The 20,509-nt window shown below is 41.1% G+C and overlaps 1 protein-coding gene across 4 annotated transcripts in view; it reads left to right on the top strand.

The window, feature by feature from the left end:
- LNX1 (ligand of numb-protein X 1) overlaps window positions 1-20,509 on the top strand; it is a 243,102-nt gene that overhangs the window by 187,949 nt on the left and 34,644 nt on the right. For 2 of the 4 annotated variants that reach the window (XM_063401934.1, XM_063401935.1), the window contains exons 3-7: window positions 2,769-3,010; window positions 4,591-4,746; window positions 10,280-10,435; window positions 13,663-13,865; window positions 15,423-15,794. In XM_063401934.1, the coding sequence (XP_063258004.1) occupies window positions 2,769-3,010; window positions 4,591-4,746; window positions 10,280-10,435; window positions 13,663-13,865; window positions 15,423-15,794 (1,129 nt within the window). The remainder of the gene's footprint in view (window positions 1-2,768; window positions 3,011-4,590; window positions 4,747-10,279; window positions 10,436-13,662; window positions 13,866-15,422; window positions 15,795-20,509) is intronic. The other 2 variants (XM_063401936.1, XM_063401938.1) reach the window with 1 other exon arrangement.

Below are 20,509 nucleotides of genomic sequence, written 5' to 3'. Positions count from 1 at the left end.
ACTTGAAGAGCTCTGGTTCTTCTTTAACTATTTCTGGCAGAGCTAGAAAGATATGCTTTGTGCTTTGTATCATGACAACTTGTCTTCTCCAATAAGCCACATCTTAAACTGTGTCAGTCCTCTCTACATTCAAAGTAGCTGTCTCCTGTTCATTGCTGTTGGAATGAAGCTGTTGACTATGTGTCTGCAGTGCAGCCAGCAGCAGCAAGTGAGGATTTCCACAGAAAGGGAAGGCTGTAGCAGCAAACTGCAGATGGGTACCAGGCAGTGATTGAATCCAAATAACTGGGAATCTTTGGGCAGAGCCACATCTTCATATTGATCTTTGTAAAACCTACCAAAAAAAAAAAAAAACAAGTCTGCATTTGAGAACCCATTCACAAGGCTGGTGTTTTAGTATCAGCCACTGAAATTTTACTGACATAGGAAAAACACAGGCAAATGAAATAAAATGAGAAGGAGTAGGAATATCTCTCATTATATTCTGAATTTTTGCAAGATTGTTGTAAAGCAGAGAATGTCTTCTGAGAACAGGAAACAGTTGTCCCGAAAGCCACTTGTGTTAGGTTTTTAGACTGTTTTTAAACTATTTTGTCAAACGTTCATAGGCTGGATTAGTAAATGTGGCTTTACTGCAAGAGGAAGATGTCAAAGATGGGTTTCCAAAACACTGTGTTGAAGAACATTAGGTGAGTAGCAAGTGGGAAAGGCCTTTGTGCTTCTGCTTCCCATGAAATCTACAGGAGAGAATCATGCCATGGTTTACAGTTTGGGGGGAGTGAGAAAATCTGGAAAGAAATAGAAAAATACCTCCTGCAATGGAGGTGGGAGAGCTCTTTCTTTCTTTACAGGATTACTGTTGCAGTCTTGCCTTGCAATGGGTGCCTCAAATAGCTTTTCACTGGTCTTTTGAAGTAGTTGACCAACCTTCTCTTCCATAAGAATATTTTCATCTGAGATGCCTCATTTTGCTTGTGAAAATTTCAGAAATAAGTTCTGTTACAGCCATTCCTGTCCAACCCTTAAAGCAAGTACATAACCCTTACACAGTTGCATCAACATGGCAGAGTTTGGTTTGGTATTTTCCCCCTCTTTAAGATAAAAGTTGTCAGAAGCAACATGAAGTAAATTATAGTGAACCATAATCTAGTGCCAAAAAAAGGTTCTAATTCAATTGTGTCATCGAAAGTCAGTACCATGATAGAAATTAAACTACCGCTCTGAAGCTGATACAGAGAGCTCTATGACATCTCACAGCATCTGTCTCAGGAAATGCTTCCTTAATCATTTCTCTTCCAAGTCTTCTTTTTGTGACACTTAACCCACTAGCGTTGTGTACTGTATGTATTATGCATTGCCTTTTGTGCATGCCATATATTACGAAGAGCTTTCTATCCCTAAGGGTTTCTGCAGCTATTTCTGTGAGTTTGTCCTACAGGGCACTCTCATGAAAGTCATCAGTTAGCCTGCGCTATGAAGAGAGGGATAATAGTAACTGAAAGTAGGCCAAGCTCATTAGATTATGATTAAAAGGCAGGTTTTTTTCTTTTTAATGCACTGAATGTAGTTCTAGTGGATGGGCACTGGGCAGAAGGGGTGCTGGGGAAGTCACAGGTGCTGTGTCCTTGGTCACTCTGTCTTTTTGTTATTTTATAGCTTTAACTGAATACTGACTCATGAAGACTACAGTGACCTTTAATTTCATTCAAGTGACTTTCCTTCATGAATCTTAAAAAAGAAATGCCATTCATTGTCCTGCCTCTGCTGTCTAGGATGAATCTAGAGCAGATAGTTGGATGCATAACTAAGTTTGTTCCAAAGCAGGCTTGTAATTTTCCCCTTATAATGCTGTGTTTTTAGCTCTTTTGGGCACGTGTGTTTCTCCACTAGAGAGGATTTTGTTTAGAACTTGCCTTGTGGTCCCCAAGCTGGTGAAGTCCCCGGCTGGCTCAAGGACCTTGTCATGAGAACCTGGTCTCAGCCCCTTGGTAGGAGCTCTGCGCTCCCTCCTTGATTCTGGTGAGGCTGCAGGGCCAGTGGGGCCCCCTATCCCCATTATACCTCTTCCTCTCTCAAAGCAATGACCTGCCTATTTTAGTGTCTCAACGGAGCTGGAATAGCAGAGTTGGCAACTTCATCTCTGTGGCTGAATTTGAAAACAGTTCATCACATGCAGTCCAAGTAGTAAATGGTCTGTGCAGGCACCATGTGGGGCCTGGGTTCCTGCAGCCCCAGGTGTTCGGCTCCCACCTGCAGCCCTCCCTTTACTGTTTGTTCTGGTCTCTACAGTGCCGTGCTCCACATGTGACTGCCTTGGTGGCCAGGAGGGTTTTTCAGGAGGCAGGACTGGGTAAGGTGCCTTTAATTTCACTAGCAGACCCAGAGAAGCTGTCAGGCCTCACCCTGCTCTCCTTTGTCAATCAGAGGCAAGTAGGAAATTAGACATTGTAGCCTCTGGCTTAATTAGGCACCTGCTATTCTTGTCCTCTTGCACCCACAGTAACTATTTATACACATAAGACTACTCACAAGGCTGAGGCTCTCTATTTTTCCTTGACCAGCAGTACTCTTCCCATGTAAGGTGGTAACTCACCTCCTTTGAAGCACATACTGGCATTTTCCCCTTGTTAATCCTTCATATTTCACTGGTCATCATGATCATCACAGGTTGTACTCCAAGTGATTCCTTGGAACCAGATAACTTCCATAAGTACGCAGCATTTAAACGCAACTTGCTATCACTCTCTCTTTCCCCCCCTTCTCCTCAGATGTAAAGGAGCATCCCACTATGGCCTTACCAAGGAGCAGAAGAGGCGTTCCCAGGACTGCTCTCCGGACCACGGCTCCAGCTTAGCAGTAGCTGCCCTGGGCCCTGAGCTCTCAGCAGCTGCGGCCATCGCCTTAATGACAGATGAGCCAGGGCTGGTGAACCCGGCCTTCAGCCCCACCTCAGAGGACAGCCAGCTGGGTAGCAGCTCCGGAGACCTGCACCGCACCAACCGCAACAGAAGTAAGAGCCAAAAACGGTGGCTTCAGAGCCTTCTAGCCCCTTGCAAAGTTCATTTTTTCTGTTTAATATACATCACTGGAGGATTAAAAAACAAAAGAAAGAAAAAGGGATGGGGGAAGCCAAAGCTTTCATTTTACATGGTTTATCAAATTGCGTGCTCAGTGACCCAATATATTTGAGATCAAAAAAAATGGCTTGACCAATGGCAGCATCAAGCTGAAGATGAATGTACACCTATAAACTGCAAATCTTTAGAAAGATTATTTTAGGTAAGTCAACTCAGTTGGAAGATTAAATGTTGTGTGTGATGACCTGGGGAGATGGTATAGCTGGGTAATGTGTCTCCACTAAATCTTGGTGACCCAAGTAACCCCCACAGACATGAGCACCTACCCAAAATCCTGTTGGGAACTGTGTTTCTGATTTGCTACGTATTTTAGGGGAGAAAGAAACCTTAAGAATTGCCTTAGGAGCTTGGGGGACATCTGCCAGCTTCTTGGGAAGATGCAGTTTGGAGGAGCTGGTCCTGCTGAAATAACAACAGTCAGGGACAAGCTGAATCAGGAAACTTTGCCTTGATCTTTCACCTTGTGACACTACACCTATCTCTGAGTGCCATGTTTGAAAAATGTGGCCTGGCCAAAGCCAGAGTCAGAAGTGTTAGTGGTGAGCTCAAAGCATGTATTTGAGGATTCTGAAGCTAAAATGGAAATCCCAGCTTGTGTGTTGGGAAAATAGGATGAAGAAAGAGTAGGAAATAAGAAGCATTATCCTTTGTTCTGTCAGGGTTTAGGGAGGTGAGGAAAGGAAGGGTGGAAGAAGAGAAAACCAAAATCTCAATAAATTCTGTCAGTTTTATTGAGTGTAGAGGCCACAGTCTGGTTTGAGGGAATGTTATATTATTAGATTACAATATTTGGCTAGCATGCAGAGTTGGAACAGACAGAACAGCAACAGCCATGAAGATATTTTTAGCAGGATTGAAAAGAGCAACGTGTTTTGATATTATGACTTTACTTTTGTATTGCCATTCCCAAGTCAGAAGATGTGATTTTTTGATCCTTCCCACCTAATAATCTTTGAATTTTTGGACATGAAATAGCTGGCAATCAGTGGCTTTAGAAGCATAACAAGGTTTTGAGGCAGTAGTAATACTGGTGAGCGTTTTTTCAAGAAGAGTTTTTAATGACTTCCAGCTTTTTTTGGTCAAACATATATAGTTTGGGAAGGGCAGTGCTTCTTCATTTTAATTGTATTTTTCACAGGATTGCTTCTGATTCTGCCTTGATGGAGGGCTATTCTTTCCAAGGCTACCACACTCACAGGAGATTTCTCCGTGTGGTTGGTAAAACAGACAGGAAGGTGGCAATTCGAGGGTGTGGGACTGAGGTAGGGTGATTGTACCCAGATTCAGGTGGGTGCAGCCTTGAAGTATCAACAGGACTCAGGGGCAAAGGTGAAGTACAGGCAGCCCTGACATTCATCTTATATCCCATCATATGTCAAGGGCTGCAGAAATACTGTGGTTCTAGACCAGAACTGCTGAACTGTATTGATTTTGTTTCTTCCTGCTGTTACAGCTCGACACTTTGAACGTTCCACTATAAGAAGCAGATCTTTTAAAAAAATAAACAAGGCATTCAGTGTTCTTCGAAGGACAAAAAGTGGAAGTGCTGTTTCCAACCAGACTGACCGGGAAAGGGAGACTGTTGGAAACTCTGCTGCTGGAGAGGAAGGTAATGTTTTGTTCATCTTGTGTTATCACTTAAAATGGGATAGGGGGCCCTGTCCACGTGGGAACTGGATATCCATGACTGACGTGCCTTTCATGTGGTGGGCTGTGCATGATTAAAACAAACAAAGCAGAAAATGCAATCTTTCCCTGTTTTCTTCTTCCAAAAGATGTTACTGACTAGCAGGCAAGAATACTGCTGGGGTATGTGGGACCTCACGTAGGGCTGTTCTGGTAACAGCCTGCATGCTATACCCAGCCCAGTATCTAGCCCACGGGATGTGGGATCTGGGCATCTGGGATCTGGGCATCTGGGATCTGTTACTGGAGCTGTCATTGATTTGCTCTGTAATTTTGTTCAAGTCTCTTCATCGGCATGTGCCTGTCCCTCTAAAGCAAATGGATCACAATAATCATACTTTAGAGGAACTTAATGAGTTTTGGCTAATGTTTATGAAGCACTGGAAATTCCCAGTGGGAGGATGGTATGAAAGTGCAAAGTACTGTAATTATTCCAGCATTTCTGTGGGCTCCTTTATTATCTCAGCCAGGCAGGTGATGAGGTAAGAATGCTCTGCTCTTAAACAGCAGGGAGAGGCAAGTTTGTGTGATGTATGTCAGGGATGAGGGGTCTGACAGGTAATAACACTTAACATTTGGCATTCTCAAAGCAATAAGCAAATGTTACTAATCAGTTTGGACCATAATTATGAAACCAATAATGGCATTCATGCATCAAGAGGAAGTGATGATAGAGTGGGAATCAATGTCTCAATCAAGGTCTTCACCCAGCTTATTATTCCTGTGCTTGATGCCTCAGCACCTCATGTCTCTTCCCATATCAAATGTTCTGGATGCAGGCTTTAAAAATACAAAATATCCAATTTCTTTTTGCTTTGTATTCAAGTTCTCATTGAAATACCCACAAAATAGGCACAAAAGGCTGTCAAATGCTACCTTTAGGCATCATTGTGATGCCATTATGAATAGTGGTGAATCAGAGAATCATGATCAATATTCTGCTTTCTTTGCTTATTCCTTCAGAAGAGTTTCACTGTGTTACTTTGTTCTTGGTACTTACTCACCTACTTCACTTGCTGATAGAGCCAAAATAAAACCTGGTAATTCAAAATTGTGAACCTTTTCCGTAAAAGAGATTTGAATATACTCCTTGAACTGGAACCATCATGAATAATTTTACTATACCTTAAATAATTTTTAATAATTTTATTATTAAAAATAAAATATTATTTTCCCCAAGTAAAATTTTGCAAGTAAATTGTTTATATCTCTGTTTCAGCAGGCAGATAGATTTCTCATTCCATAGCAACTCTTCAATCCACTGTAAGCAAAAGCTTGCCTTTTTTTAGAATGACTGAAATTCTCCATGCCTCAGGTTTGTATTTTTCAGAAGACATCTCTTCAGAATGAGATACAGATCACTTTCTACCTAGACATATAGCTGACATTAGTAATAGTTCCACTGAAAGCTTGGCTTCACATCCAGAGTGTGCAGATAATCTGAATGTCAGCAGCACCTATCCAGCCGCCCCGTGCAGTCCAGATGTTAGCAAAAGTTATCAGAAAAGTGTGAAGATGGCACTGGTCTTTACATTTCCAGCAAATGGAAGTTGTTGTCTCTGTAAGGGATGTATAATGGCAGTCACTCCAGGGCCCCACTGACAGTGTCAGGATTGTCATTGTCTCCTTGGCTCTCTGCTTGTGGTTTCATTCCTCTGCACCAAGCACGCCTGTAAAATTCCAAATGTATTCTGCTGCACTGGAAAAACCAGGTAGGCATATAATTACTTAATAAGCAGTTACTCTTAAGTATGAGATCACAGAAGCTGGGTACCTAAATTACTTTATTAATTACATTTGCAAAGAATGTGTTTTGATGACACAGTTCTGGAATTTGATCTTTTAAAATATCCAAGCAAGTAACTTGAAGTGATATAAATACAACTTGAACAACAATTTCTATTGAGTCCTTTGTAATAGGTGCTTTGTGGATGGCAACTCAAATGCTTTCTCTGTTCTTTCTTGTTGGAGGAAGAAATTAATGTACTTCTTTTTGTAGCAGTTATTGTCATCCTGCCATCTCAGGGCTGGTTTTCTTCTCCAGTTCTGTATGCTTTCTTCTTTTATTTTTTTTTTTTAACTAAGCTGCTCTGAGCAGTCTGCAGCTAGAATTCTGATTAGAGCTGTTGGTCAGTGTTTAGGAATAGCTGCTGTATGCACTGACCTGTGCTCACTAGAAGTCTTTATTGGCTACTGAAGAAAAGGGAGCCCTGATGTCTCTGTCACCATTGCCATGCCACTCTCCTGGGAATGGAGGTGCTCTTGTGGGGGTGAATGAGGTGGTTCCTGACTCCAGAGGTCCTCACACCCAGTGGAAAAGCTGCTGCTGCTTTGCCCAAAGTTTCACAGGTTTGTGTCTGGGACCATCTGAGAACACAACTCAGCCATGACTCATTGCCCCAGGAGATCAGACAGCAACTCACCAACTCTCTGGTGACCACTGTCCTCACCAGGTCTAGTCAGTGCGTGAGCAGAATAAAGCTGAGACTACACCAGCCTCACAGTGAGCACAGAGTGATATAAGCCCCTTCTTGCTGATAACCTCTTCTTGATAAAGGAGCAGTAAGGTCATCTGGCAAAGCTCAATGTATAATTCATCTAACTCCAGTTTTCAGAATACCCCCACCTGAATTCATATGTCTCTGTTCAATCTGTTTTGCCTGTGTTTTGGTCAAAGGAGCTCTGAGAATGAACGCCATAACGAGTAGCCATATATTAGCCATCAGCAACCCTTCATGCAGAGTGTGTAGGTGCCTTTAATCTGAAGCTGCTGTGTTTGTTGAGCCAGTGCTCAGCTGCAATATGACTGTGAGGGTACAAGACAAAATAATAGTTTCTGATGAGGGAGAAAAAACATTCAAATTCTTCTTAACTTGAAGCTGAATCTAGTACTGGTTTTGGAAAATTCTTTTACACCCAGGGACATTGTAAAATATGATGTATAATATCAAATGTGCTTTTATTATAATTTTTATATTTTTAATAATTTTTATTGTAATTACAGCAGAGAAATAGTTACAATCTAATTCTATTTTATACCTGGAGCTGGTAGCCATCCTGAACTGTGGAGATCACAATTTATGTTTATATCCTGTGGTTTGATTTGTTTAAATAATGTTATATGTGCTCATTTTGGATTTAAATGATTCAGGCTTTCTTTATTTCTCTGTTTTTGTGGCTTTTTCAGGAGAGAATTGTTAAATGTCCAGACCAAACAAAATGTTAGAGGTGAATGAAAAGTACAAACACTAATGAGAAAATATTTTGAGGGAAGGAGCTGTTAAGATTTTCTCATTTTTAGTACTTTATTTGTTAAATCCCATGCAAAGAAATATTTGTCTGTAGGTAGCACTCAAGCTTGTGATATTTATCTGAGAGCTATTTCATTAACAGCATTTACAGCTACAAATAGCCTCCCAGGTCTGAAGTAGAAGTTTAGAAAGTTTAAAAGAAAGAGTTTCATTCTGAGATGTTAGGGAAGGTGACAGGGACATGCTTACAGCACTGATGCATTTAAGATATAATATTTTTTGACTAGATCCACTAGTATAAATGACCTTGACAATCTACTTAAATGATAAAATATCTCCAAGCAAAGACAGCTTCACCTTTGCTATGCTTATTTGTATCACTGTGCTCTTAATTTGGCTTTATGCCTTCAATTCAGTTCCAAGAAAGACTATAGTTATATATACTCTTTACTCAAACTAATCTACAAATGCAAGTTGTAAACCAGCTAATGTTTTAGGAGGAAAGAATTTTCAAGTACAATTTAAAAAAAACTCCATACAGTTTTAGAGTAAAAGGGCTGTGTTTTTGACTTTTAAAAACATTCATTGATTTCATTTTGCAGTCAAGCCATTGAAAGAAACTTAATTTAGGATTGCTTGAGGACGGCAAATGTTTTTCAAAGTCAAATTCAGTCTCACAGTGGATGCAGTTCTACCATCTGTTATTGCTTTGCAGCAGTCAAGACCAAGTCAGCCCCTGCAGGCACTAGCAGAACCACAGAACAGGCTTCCCTCTTGTACTGTTCAGTGTGAATCCCGTTGTATTTTTGAGAGGGAGAGAGAGAGAGAAATTTTACATACTTCAGTGTTTGGAAAAGTACAAGAAGAAAAAGAATATGAGGGAAGCACAGATGGTGTCAACCATTTCATGGCATTAAAGCTCTCTATGTGCAGAAAAAAAAGTGGTTTATCCAGCCCCAGGAGAAGACACTGCAGCCTCACATCTGTCTCAGGAAGGCTGCACCCCACAGAAATCCCACAGTGTTCCTATTTTTCTCAGATTTGATTCAGTTGCCATTCTGATTTCCCAAAACAGCTGTTACAGAACTGGTTCAAAGTGCTCTGCTCTGGAACAATGAGCCAGGCAATTTCCCGAAGAAAGAGATTGTCTCTGTAGCATTTCCTCTACTGCAGGCTGATAAATTTGCCTGCTGTAAATAAGAGTCACAATTCTTTAGAGATACAGTCAACTCAGCAACATTTTCATTTTGGTTCTTTTGGGACTCCTTTGGTGAGAGGAATGTCCAGAAGCCAGAAGAGATATTAGAACTGGCAACACCTTCTACCTGCCCCTCCATTGGAGAAACGTCACTGGAGAATTAATGGAATGCATTAAATCAAAATTATGGCAAACCTCTGTGAGAATGGCATGATAAATGAAAATCTATTGGGAAGGAAAATTTTCAGAATAAAGTTCCTCATCAGCACAAGGGCATGTGACACTCACAGACACATGAATTTTCTAAGACTAGGTTACACAAGCTTAATTTAAATTCTGGTGTCCAGATGCTGGGAAGCATGAGTGTGTGTTCCTGCAGATGGTCCTATTTGTGGGGGTGAGCTGGCACATTAGTCAGGCTGTCTGATGTAAATGAGGACTTACAACCACAAGTTTTGTTTACAGTGACCTTTGATTAATCCAGACTCAAGAGTCACAGCAAACATTGCACATTGTCACACCGAATCCTGGGAATGAAGGCAGAAGCTATCCTCATGGCAGCACTGTTGGAAGGAGCATGATACTCACAGAAGTCCGCAGAAACCTGAGCACTGAAGGAATGCTACCATTAAATATTATAAACTGTAGGGAAAAAATAGTAATCATACTTAAAATTTTGTAATGCTGTGTCATGGCCACTATCCTAATGAATGCTCAGTGTCTCACATTGTGCCAGATAAGTGGAGTTCACTGTGCAAAGCTGGTCTCTTCTATGTTGTTACCATAATGTGATGCGTGAAAACATTGATGAAATTGCACACTAACAGTAAGAGAATATTGCTTGAGGAAAAAGCCCACACAGCCTTTCTGAATGCAGGTGCACCAATGCACCAATTAATGTAGTGGCCGAGAAATCAAATCAGAGAACCAAAACTACTACACTTCGTTGGTGTTTCCACCCAGTTGAACTGAAACCGCTACAAGGTGACATTTTATTATATTGACAGATTCAGAATGCTCCATACAACCCCCCGTGACAAAACCACAACACTCTGTGGGAATACCTGGAAGAATCACCAAACACAAGATGGAAAGTTTCCTTCTTTCTAGATTCAGCAGCTCTTCAATATTTAAGGACTGGAAATATAAAATGGTAAAGAAAGGTATGCAATACTCCTGGGTTTTCCTGCTCTGGAAAACCTGACCAAAGAAAATGGAGAATTTAAAATAAGAGTGTAAGGGTTGGAAAACAGAGTCTGTGAAAAATGGTACTCCAGCCTCACAGTAGAACCTATATATGTCTGAAAGGTACAAGCCCTCAACTCAGTTAGAGTTCCATTATTTGGGCTCCTGAGGCCCTAATCACTGTATGAAACTAGGTGCTGAAGCAGGGTCCACCTTTACTAGGTATGGTCTGTACATTAGAAATTTGATTTGAAGACATTTCTTTCTAGACATGGCCTCATCATGAAATCCGCATGGTAAGTTCTCATCAAACTGCACAAAATGTAAGCAGGCTTTTTGGTGAAAAAGCAATTATGAATTTTCATATTTTAAAAAAGTGTATTCGTGTACTCTATATATTTAAGTTGCCACACTTACTGTTAGTTTATCAAAATAGGCATTGGCCTTTTACTTACAATAGTCTAGGTTGTTGATAATACAAATGTCCATGTAGATGTCTAGGATGAAAAGAAGAGGCAAGTCTTCAATTAAGAGAGCAGAAATTAATGGATCATAGAGGAATTATTTTGGTTGCTTAGCCCATCTGAGGAGAAAATATTTCAATTTATTATGTATATTTGATAAAGCATAAATCAAATAAAGAAAGGATGTGAGGCAGTACAGCCTGCTAACTATGAAAGGGTGGCTTTAGAGACTTGCAGACTGGCAACAAATATGTCTTGGAAAGATTTGGGTTGTTGTAAACTGCACATTTCAGAAGGAAATTAGACATTAAAAAATCCTCTAAAAGAATCTGCATAAAGTCATATTGAAAGTCAGCCAAGTACCACTGCAAGACTTAACAAACCAGGTAAGACATCGTTCAAAATGCAAAGAAACCTATTTATGTTTATACATATGTAAAGACATAGGTAAGTCTCTTAAAAGTGCAGAGACTTGTTCACTGCTACATAGCCCTGATTTTGCTCTGGGATAATTACAGATTGAAATAACATGAGAGTGTCAATAGCTTGTTCAGTTCACAATTCTCCACAGACAAGAAATGTAACGGGATAATTCCTTTTGAAGAGTTTTTAGAATGAGCTATAGTAAAATGAACATCAGTGTCAAAAAGTATAGTTTGTTAGGATGTAAAGTGAGTCATCATAATAGAAGTAGGTCTGTTATGGTACTGTTTTGGTAGTCTTCAATATATACATGTATATTTATTTGCATGCGGGAAAGATCTATTTATCCTGACTTTCATTTGTATTTTTACACATAACTACCCTTGTAGCCACACTGTGATTGTGAAATGTGCATGCTTATTCTGATACAGGGATCAGGCCATTGGTGATTTTTGGGGAGTATTTGTATTGTCTGACTTTAAGCACCCCACTGAGATGCCAGAGTTGATTGCCTCTTTTCTTACACAGCACTGGAAAACATTTGATACCTCCAGGGCTGATTTAGCATGGGAATCACTCTCTTTGGGTGCCTGTGCACTACAAAGGAAGACAGAGCGAGTAGATCACCAAACTGTGCATTTGAGGCCTCGATTTAGATCAAGTGAATCCATCCTTCAGGCCAGAGATAATTGAGCAAATTACAAGCTGAGCAAATAGCATTTAGGAAATAGAGGTACATGGGGGAAATGAAGCACCTTCCATTCCTGAGACATTAAAGTTGTCTGCAAAACTGAAGTAAATATGTATTAGCACAGAAACTGCTATTCCAAGAATATATGGTTGATATTAGGTTGGTAAATGAATAGTTGAGTATTAGGTTGGTGAAGGCTGTGTAGTTATCTAGACAGACTTATTGCCTGTCAAGTCTGTGTAAAACCGCAAGGTCGAAGTCTGTGCTACTGGTAGGTGCCTTTTACAGATGTGGAGGAGGGCAGCTTCTCACCCTGAAGAGCATATGATCAAAGAAGTGGTAAGGGATGCAACATGGTGTTCCTCAATATTTTTTTCCTCTTCTTTCTTTCCTCTCTCTCGAAAGGTTTTGGTGCCCTGCTGGTTTGTTGCCTGCTAATTCTTTAGTAGCAAATATTTATTCTATCTCAGACTCTGGTCTATTAACTTTTATTTTACACTTAACCGCTATTCATTAACACTCACTGTATGTTAATTTCTAAAATAGGTTATTGAAAAATATTAGCAGTTTATTTTTTGACTTACAGGTTTGTCATATAACCACTGGATTGAACTCACATGCAAAAAGTTTAAATGTTTTCTCTCAGCTTTGGGGGATTCAAAAAAATTGAAGGCTGCTATGCCTGTGGTGGAAAATTCACTGCTGCTTTTACTTCAACTTTTCTCACTGCTGAATATGGATTAAAATTTTGAACTGACCTAGAAGGAAAGAAAGTATTAGTGACATGCTGTGAAATCAGATATGCCAGTCGGAAAGTAGGGTTTGGAAGATGATACTCTTATCCAGTGCATTATAAATACAAAAAGGACTTCTGCCCACCACAAAAAGTCCCTCCTCCTCACAGCCAGATTTCCAGGGCTAGCAGAGATCTTTCCCTCCAGATATTTTGAGCATACTGTGGTTTTAATAGACACATCACAGTAAAAGCCATTCATTCCTACTTCCTAGAGTTCAAGCAGTGATGAAAGGAGAGGGATCTGGTAGGGAAACTACTGTGTGCTTTGGTTTGTCCAAAAAATGTTATCTCTCTGATAGCTAAAGATAAATAAAAGGCTTCCTTGGATGTCACAAGACAAGAGCCCAGTCCTCCACTGTGACACCAAAAATGGAGAAAGCAGGGCAGCCTGGGATGCTACCAGTGGGATAGGGTTTACAGTCCAGCACAGCTGGGATGGATGTTTGTTAAGGTGCCCATGCCCATCGGTTCTAGGGCCAGCAAGAAACTGTGGCCTGGTTCTGAGGTGTCTCTGGTGACCAAAAATGTATTCTATTCCCTTAAAATATTGGTATGTATAACTGTAAGCACATTATATCTGTCTGGATTACATGAAAGGTTTAAGGCTGTGGTTTTTCAGGGAGAAAGGAAGTTTGAATATATTAATTGTAAAAACATCCCTTCAAGACCATTCAGCAAGCTTACCTATCCTTTCCTTCCTACTTGGTATAAATCACATCTATGCATAAAACCTAGCTTGACTAACTCGCAGGTACTTGAGGTTGTCCAGTGCATGTTTCAACAAAGCAAAGCTGTGCTGTCGAATAAAGACCTTGCAATATGCATTTCCAGGTTTTCCCAGGTTGTATCACCTGATTCCAGATGGGGAAATTACCTGCATTAAGATCAGCCGTACCGATCCCCATGAAAATCTGGCCATTAGGATTGTGGGAGGCAGTGAGACCCCTTTGGTTCACATTATTATACAGCACATTTATCAAGATGGGGTAATTGCTAGAGATGGAAGATTGCTGCCTGGAGACATGATACTAAAGGTAAGGTACTGTGGAGGTATGAGATAAAAATATCCTGATGAAGAATAAGATGGTTTCAGTTGATCATTATGAGATTTGCAATGTTGCATGCAGAAAGATGTTCTAAAGTTCAGAGCACCAGCTGTAAGGAACTGTGATTTCCTAGCTTTTGAGGGCACTTGAGGCATGCCAAGGTTGTGCCATGCCCTCTGCCTTATGTCAGACAGACTTGGCCAAAGGGATTTCCCAGGATCCCAATGTGGGCATACCTCACTCTAGCAGTGAATAAAAATGTTTCTGGATGCTGGTTCTCGCCAGCAGCTGGATAAGCATCCACCACCCAGCTGTGTATTTAAGGGAGCCTTTTTGTCCTGGTGCCAGCACAGAGCAGCAGAGTTAATGGCACCACTAAAACAAAGCTGATCCTGCAGGGCACATCCAAACTGCACAATGAAGCTGTGACTGTAGCACAGATGGGCCCAGCCTAGCTCTTTCCAGCTGTGGCTAACTGCCCAGGATTTACCAAGGATTCCTGTGAATTTCAGCCCCATACTGGTGCAGCTCATGCTGTTTGTGGTACCCAAGGTAGCAATTTAAAGCTAGTTGAGCTGTGTCTCTCTGGGTGCAGTCCTCCCCCCAGACTGCAGCAGAACAGCCCCGTCGTGCCAACCATAGGCAATCTGCAAATCAAACACCAGCCAAATGCTTTTGTCCATGCTGGGGAGTATTTCTCTTACATTTTGGAGATGTTTCTTTCTTAATACCTAAATAGTTCAACCTGTGTAATGTAAAGCTACATGGAAATAACTTGTCTGATTCAGGTTTTCTAGCCAGTGCTGAAATAAAATCTTGCAACTGGTTTTCATTTAGCAATATAAAGTGCCATGCTAGTCACTCTTACACATATGAACACGATGGGATTGACTGGAAACTCTTTTTTCCTCTTTCTTCTCCTCAGCCGAATTTTAAAGGCAGTAGTTTTACAGTTTTACTGATATCCGAATTAAATCCTACCTGGAAAACACTGAGAAAAAAAGGAAAGTCTGATTCTCTGGTGTGATAAATCAGCATAATTGTTAATAAATATCCAGGGCATTTAAACTTCTACTTGAGGCTCTTTCCTTTTTTGTAATTAGAGATTCATTAGAGAAGAATTTTTTTTTAATGTACCTAGAACAGCTGGGAGATAAAGAAGAAAATAAACAGCAGGAAAGCAGTGGGAGTGAAAGGAAAGGCTGGCAAGGCAATTTGAAATCAGAAGCCTGTGGAATAAAACTAAGATATATGAAAGGATATTGAAGCTTGGGGAAAAGCAATAAGAAAAATGAAAACTAACATGTATGTCTGGAGACTATCAGAGAGAAAGGGAAAGAAAAAGGACAGAAACTGTCTGTGCAGCGCATCCTTTCCTCAGGGGGAAGATTGTTCTGCACCACAAACTTGGCCTCCTGTGTGACACAGTTTGAAATAGCACATGTCACTTCATATGAAGACATCTGTGTATATAGATCTGCCCTCCTCAGTACCAACTCAGAATAGACTGTCTTTCTGCTGCTGATTTACACTTCTTTCTTCCAGGTAAACGGCATGGACATCAAAAATGTGCCTCACAACTATGCCCTGTCAATCCTGAAGCAACCCTGCCACGTGCTCCGCCTGACGGTGCTCCGAGAGCAGAGGTACCGATGCCGGAACAGCGGCCTTTCCCTGGATGCTCACTGCAATAGGGATGACAGCTTCCATGTTGTGCTGAACAAGAGCAGTCCGGACGAGCAGCTGGGCATAAAGCTGGTCCGCAAGGCTGACGAGCCAGGAGTATTCATTTTCAACTTGCTGGAAGGGGGCATGGCTGCCCGTGACGGACAGCTGCAGGAGAACGACCGCGTGCTGGCCATCAATGGGCACGACCATCGCTACGGCAGTCCAGAGAGCGCAGCCCAGCTGATACAGGTTTGTCAGCCTCACTTTAACCACGAGGTTTGAACTGTGCAAAAACCAAGCAGTGTTTTTTCACCATCCATTGCAAAGCAGGGGCCACAAACTTAGTCTGTGTATTTGGAAGAGGGAAAGAGTCAAGTTTGGATGGGTATTTACTCCTCTGAAAACTCCTTGGTTTTACTGTGAGGACAAGTGTGAACATGGGCATGGACTCTCACAGAGGTGCCTACAGCCATCAGGTTTTGGAACATATAGATCAATGCAAACCTCTATATACTCTGATCATCACCAGAGTGATGCCAGCTGCCAGCCTGCACCCTGGCAACACAGGTTCCAGCAGAATCCTGACTCCTCTGGCTCAGAAGGAGTCATGGTGCTCTCTGGTTCAGCCCTGGAGCAAACCAGAGTAGCCTAAGGCAGTAAATGGCATGTTTCAGGATGAACATCACCCTCCCAGACTCAATGATTTCCCATGGATGTGGTTTACAACTGAAGGTAGTCCACACCTTATAGATATTTCTTGCCTGAATCCGGTATATGGAAATCCAGATGTTTTAGAAAAATGGATCTGTAGCTGTAGTTTTTATTAATCTCTGTTTAGATGCATGTGGAGTGCTAAAAGGGTGCTAACACAGAACTGTCAGACAAAAAAAAACCATGCCTTTCTCAGCTACAAAATTGGTCAGTTTCTGCCTAATTTTCCCTCCAGAACCAATCTGGGGTGTTGTTTACCGACTGTGTTTTTAGAAAACATCAACATAAAAAGCAAAGCCAAGGATCTTTTGTTGCTTTTATCTCATATTTATAGCTGTTATTATACTTGTGCAATTTTGAATTTCATTTGGAGACGTGTAGACTGTTCACATATTGAAGAATTTCGTGGGCTTCAATAACAAGATGTCAAATCAGGCCAGCTGCTTCTTCTTTCTGACAAGGTATTATCGTGGTAATATCAGTCAGACTGAAACAAACACTCAAATCCATGCATTATGTGGAAAGGATTCCTCTATTAGCATAGATTCAAAGTTGGTTGTAGCCAACTTTCATTGTGAAGTTTATAGCATAGGTGAAGAAAATGTCATCCCCTTACACAATGCCAGTTGATGAAAATTCTGGTCCAGCATCTTTCTGGATTACCTTATGCAGCTCACTAACTGGGAACAAAAGGCAGAAGGGGGAAGCTTTAAATTCTCTGAGGCTAACAAGTCTGGGATGAAAATTCTTCTAAAAAACTATTATTCTTGGAACAGAATAAGGCTACAAAATGAGGCATCAGTGCTTCATAAGCAAAAAACACATGAGATGAAACGGAAAAAATTACTAACAAGAGTATTCACATACAAGGGTTTAAAAGTGTAACTAAAGCCCTTATTGGTCTCCAAAGAGTGTTATTATATTATTATAAATAACATAATAATGCTTGAAATGCACACCAGTCCCTGGGAATTTAAACAAGCCCATCAAAAGGGAAACTCGGGTTTCCAAACAGCCAGGATTACACTGCATTGATGTAAGCTCTATGAATCACATTTGTCTAATGCAAAATTCCTGGAATCTGTGTCTTTTTTTGTTGCGTTTTTCATCAATTATCATTTGCCTTTCCTGTTTCCATGTTATGCCAGAGAAAAACCTTTATACTGAAGCCACAAGTGTTTTGCATTTACTTCTTACATGAAGGGCTATTTCACTGTGTCCTCTGATTTCTCAGCAGCATCCTTCCTGCCTGTTGAGAGCTCAGCATGACACTTGCAATGCACTGAGGTCTTCTAATTTATGGTGGTGAAAGCTCCAAGTACACCATCAATTTCTTTAAAAACAGAACATTCACTAAAAGGTGCAGTGGCTTGTTAAACCAAGCACAGCTGGAAGACTGTCAGATTTCTGTGTAATCTGATTATTTTTGACTTTTAAATAATGAATAATTGAGACAAATCTGATTCTTGAGGTCTGTAGAAACTATACACTAGCATATGTGAAGCAGTTGCTAATCAGTAGATTAGATGTCTGGCTGTTTATAAGCTCTAAGCTCTGTCACAAGAACTGAAATGAAGAAAACATGTAAGTGCTAATTAGGAACGCGCACATATCATAGCACTTAGGAATTTGCCGCCTCCTGTTTGTCACATCATCTTAAGCCATGGCCTTGCGTCAGAAGTGGCACTTTTAATCTAAATAATGAGACATTCCACATCTGTTTTCCATGAGACTGACAAGAAAAGGAGCAAGGTAACAGATATGGGGTGCTCATGTGAGCACATCAAGCCAAGCTACATGGGCTGAGTCAGACTTTACTGACCCCAGATGTTCACCCTCCTCCTCACCTCCTTCCCTCACCATAGTTGGGAGCAGCTGCTAGGAAGAGAAGAGCAGCTCTTCTGACCAACAACTGCCTCTGACAAGCAGGATGGGATGTGGAGCACGCCCATGCTCCATCATCCCTGTGAGAGATGGGGCAGCTTCTACCAAGAGCAACCCTGTTGCCTCTTTGTGAGATGCAATTCCCTACTAGATGCTCAGCAGCTGCTGCTGTGTCTCTGCCTTCCTGCTTGATTTGCCTTGGCTGTAACAGATTTTAATTCTAGTAGATTGTTTCAGTTCTTATTTGCACTCAGTATCAAAGCTAACCTCCTTTCTTTAATTTTCACTTTAGCATAAAATACAGAGAAAATTGTGGGGAAAGCCACTGGCAAGAGGGAGGGAGAGATCAGAATGAATCAGCAATAAATAATGTGATGAGTAGAAACATTAATGTGTTTTCATGTGTATGTAAATACAAAAGCTGTTCTTGTTGTTTGGATAACTTTCTAAACCACTCTGACTTCTGAGAAACTACTCAGCTTGACTGGCCTGTAGACAAATGTGCCATTGCAACAGAGATTCTTGTTGAACTTTTGCTAGCTGTTCTGTGAGAATTAATCAAGTTTTACAACCTTTCTCTAAATAACCAGCTTTGAGGCTTACCATGTGGCAGCAGATGAATTTCAAAAAGAAGTTGCATTAAGTTGAAACCTCTCATTTTAGAGAAAACTGTATTTTCATAGGGCCACATGCCCTTGGGAGGTTTAATCTCGTATTGTTCAGTTCCACCTGAGTCATGCTACAAACTAGGGAGCAGCGTGATTTCCTTTCTCTCAATGTACAAAATTCTGCTTTTGGGTACCAGCTGAGTCTAGAGTCCATGAATTAATATTCCATAAAACCGGATCTGTTAAAAATGCCTAGAAAGTTATTTTGAAATATGTGTGTATGCACCAAATGATATATTATGAACCTGTGAAGATTTGAGTTTCTAGTTAAAGAAATAACATTCCCCCAAGAAATTGGGAGAGTAACAAAGATGTGCACATTTTTTACTTCACAAAATACCATGGCTTGAACATGTATATTTCAAGCTTGAAGTTGGAGAGGTAGGTTTCTTTTTCTTAACTAAAATGACATTTTTCCAAATCTTTTTTTAACTCTCAGTTACAGCTATTGAATTCAGCTCCGGAAAGGACAAACCAAACTATAAAACCATAATTTCCAGAAGCTTCCTCTGGCTTGTGTTAATTGTCTGTGGGAGATTTGATTTCAATAGCGCAACTGGATCTGGGTTTGGTTTTCAGCTGCTTTTTCAGTGCCAGATTTCCTTGGAGCTTCTCCCCAGCAAGCAGGGCACGTCACCGTGCCAGCAAGCAAGCCAGGGCTTCTGCTGCCCCCGGGGCTGCAGTGCCAACAAGCATTGCAACTGCAGCCCCAGGGCCATCAGGCCTCGATGTGTTTGTGTGGGGCTTCACGCTAGACACTGAGCAGTTCCTCAGTATAACCTGAGAGCAAACAGGCAGGAGTCCCTCTGCTAACTGGTCATCAAGAGCCCCTCCTTCCTGGCACAGCAGCAAGGTCTTTAGCCTAGAGATGAGATTAGAGGATTAATTTTTACTTCTTCTGAGTATGCTTCTATAGCACCGAGGTTATTTCTACACTGTTCTTCATTTCAGTTCAGTATATTGGTTTGTGGCAGGCATATATCCAGGTAAACCCTGCTCCCTCTCAGCTTTATCTTTGTATCACTGTTGTCTCGAACAAATTCATATGAGCCTCACTGAGGGGCAAATGAAGCCATTTGCTTCTAGGGAAACAGTGCTGATTCAGTAAGACAGAAAAAAAACCCCCTCCACCTGTACGCAGAATTAACACTGTCAGGCACACACACAGAGCCCCTTAAAAATGACAAGCAAACGTTATCTCAGTAGAAACATTGCAGCATCTCTCAGGCACACAAGTATTCTGACTGCATTGTGAAAAAAGGCCTTGAAGTTCTTTAAGCTTGGGTTATTTGCTTTTGAAGCTGCTCTTCCTAGAGTAAGAGTTTGAGCTACTTTCCCATCCTAAACTCCACTGCCCTGTGTGCTTGTGAAAAGAACAGGGCATATGCCTTTATTAATATTCAGCTCTTTATTAAAGTGATCAGCTCATTATTAAAATCATCAGCAGGATTGCAAAGTCCAATCGGAGTTTTCCACACTACTGCAGCCATCTGAAGGAGCAGGTGCTGTCCCAGTGGATGCTGAGTCTTTGTTCCCATAGAAACAGCTGGCAGTTCTCTCTGGTCAACCATCAGAAGGCAGAGCACTGGCAGTCAGCTCTCTGCCCTCAGGGAAAAGTTTCAAGAGTTTCCCATTCTCTACATCAGTCAGCTCAGCTGGCCGGTTCCCATTCCATTCAGGCTCCTCACAGGTCATGGCCAA

Source organism: Prinia subflava, chromosome 7 (genome assembly GCF_021018805.1).
Source record: "Prinia subflava isolate CZ2003 ecotype Zambia chromosome 7, Cam_Psub_1.2, whole genome shotgun sequence".
Classification (NCBI taxonomy): domain Eukaryota; kingdom Metazoa; phylum Chordata; class Aves; order Passeriformes; family Cisticolidae; genus Prinia; species Prinia subflava.
Note: the sequence above shows the minus strand (reverse complement) of the source record. Positions and strands in the feature narration are given on the sequence as shown.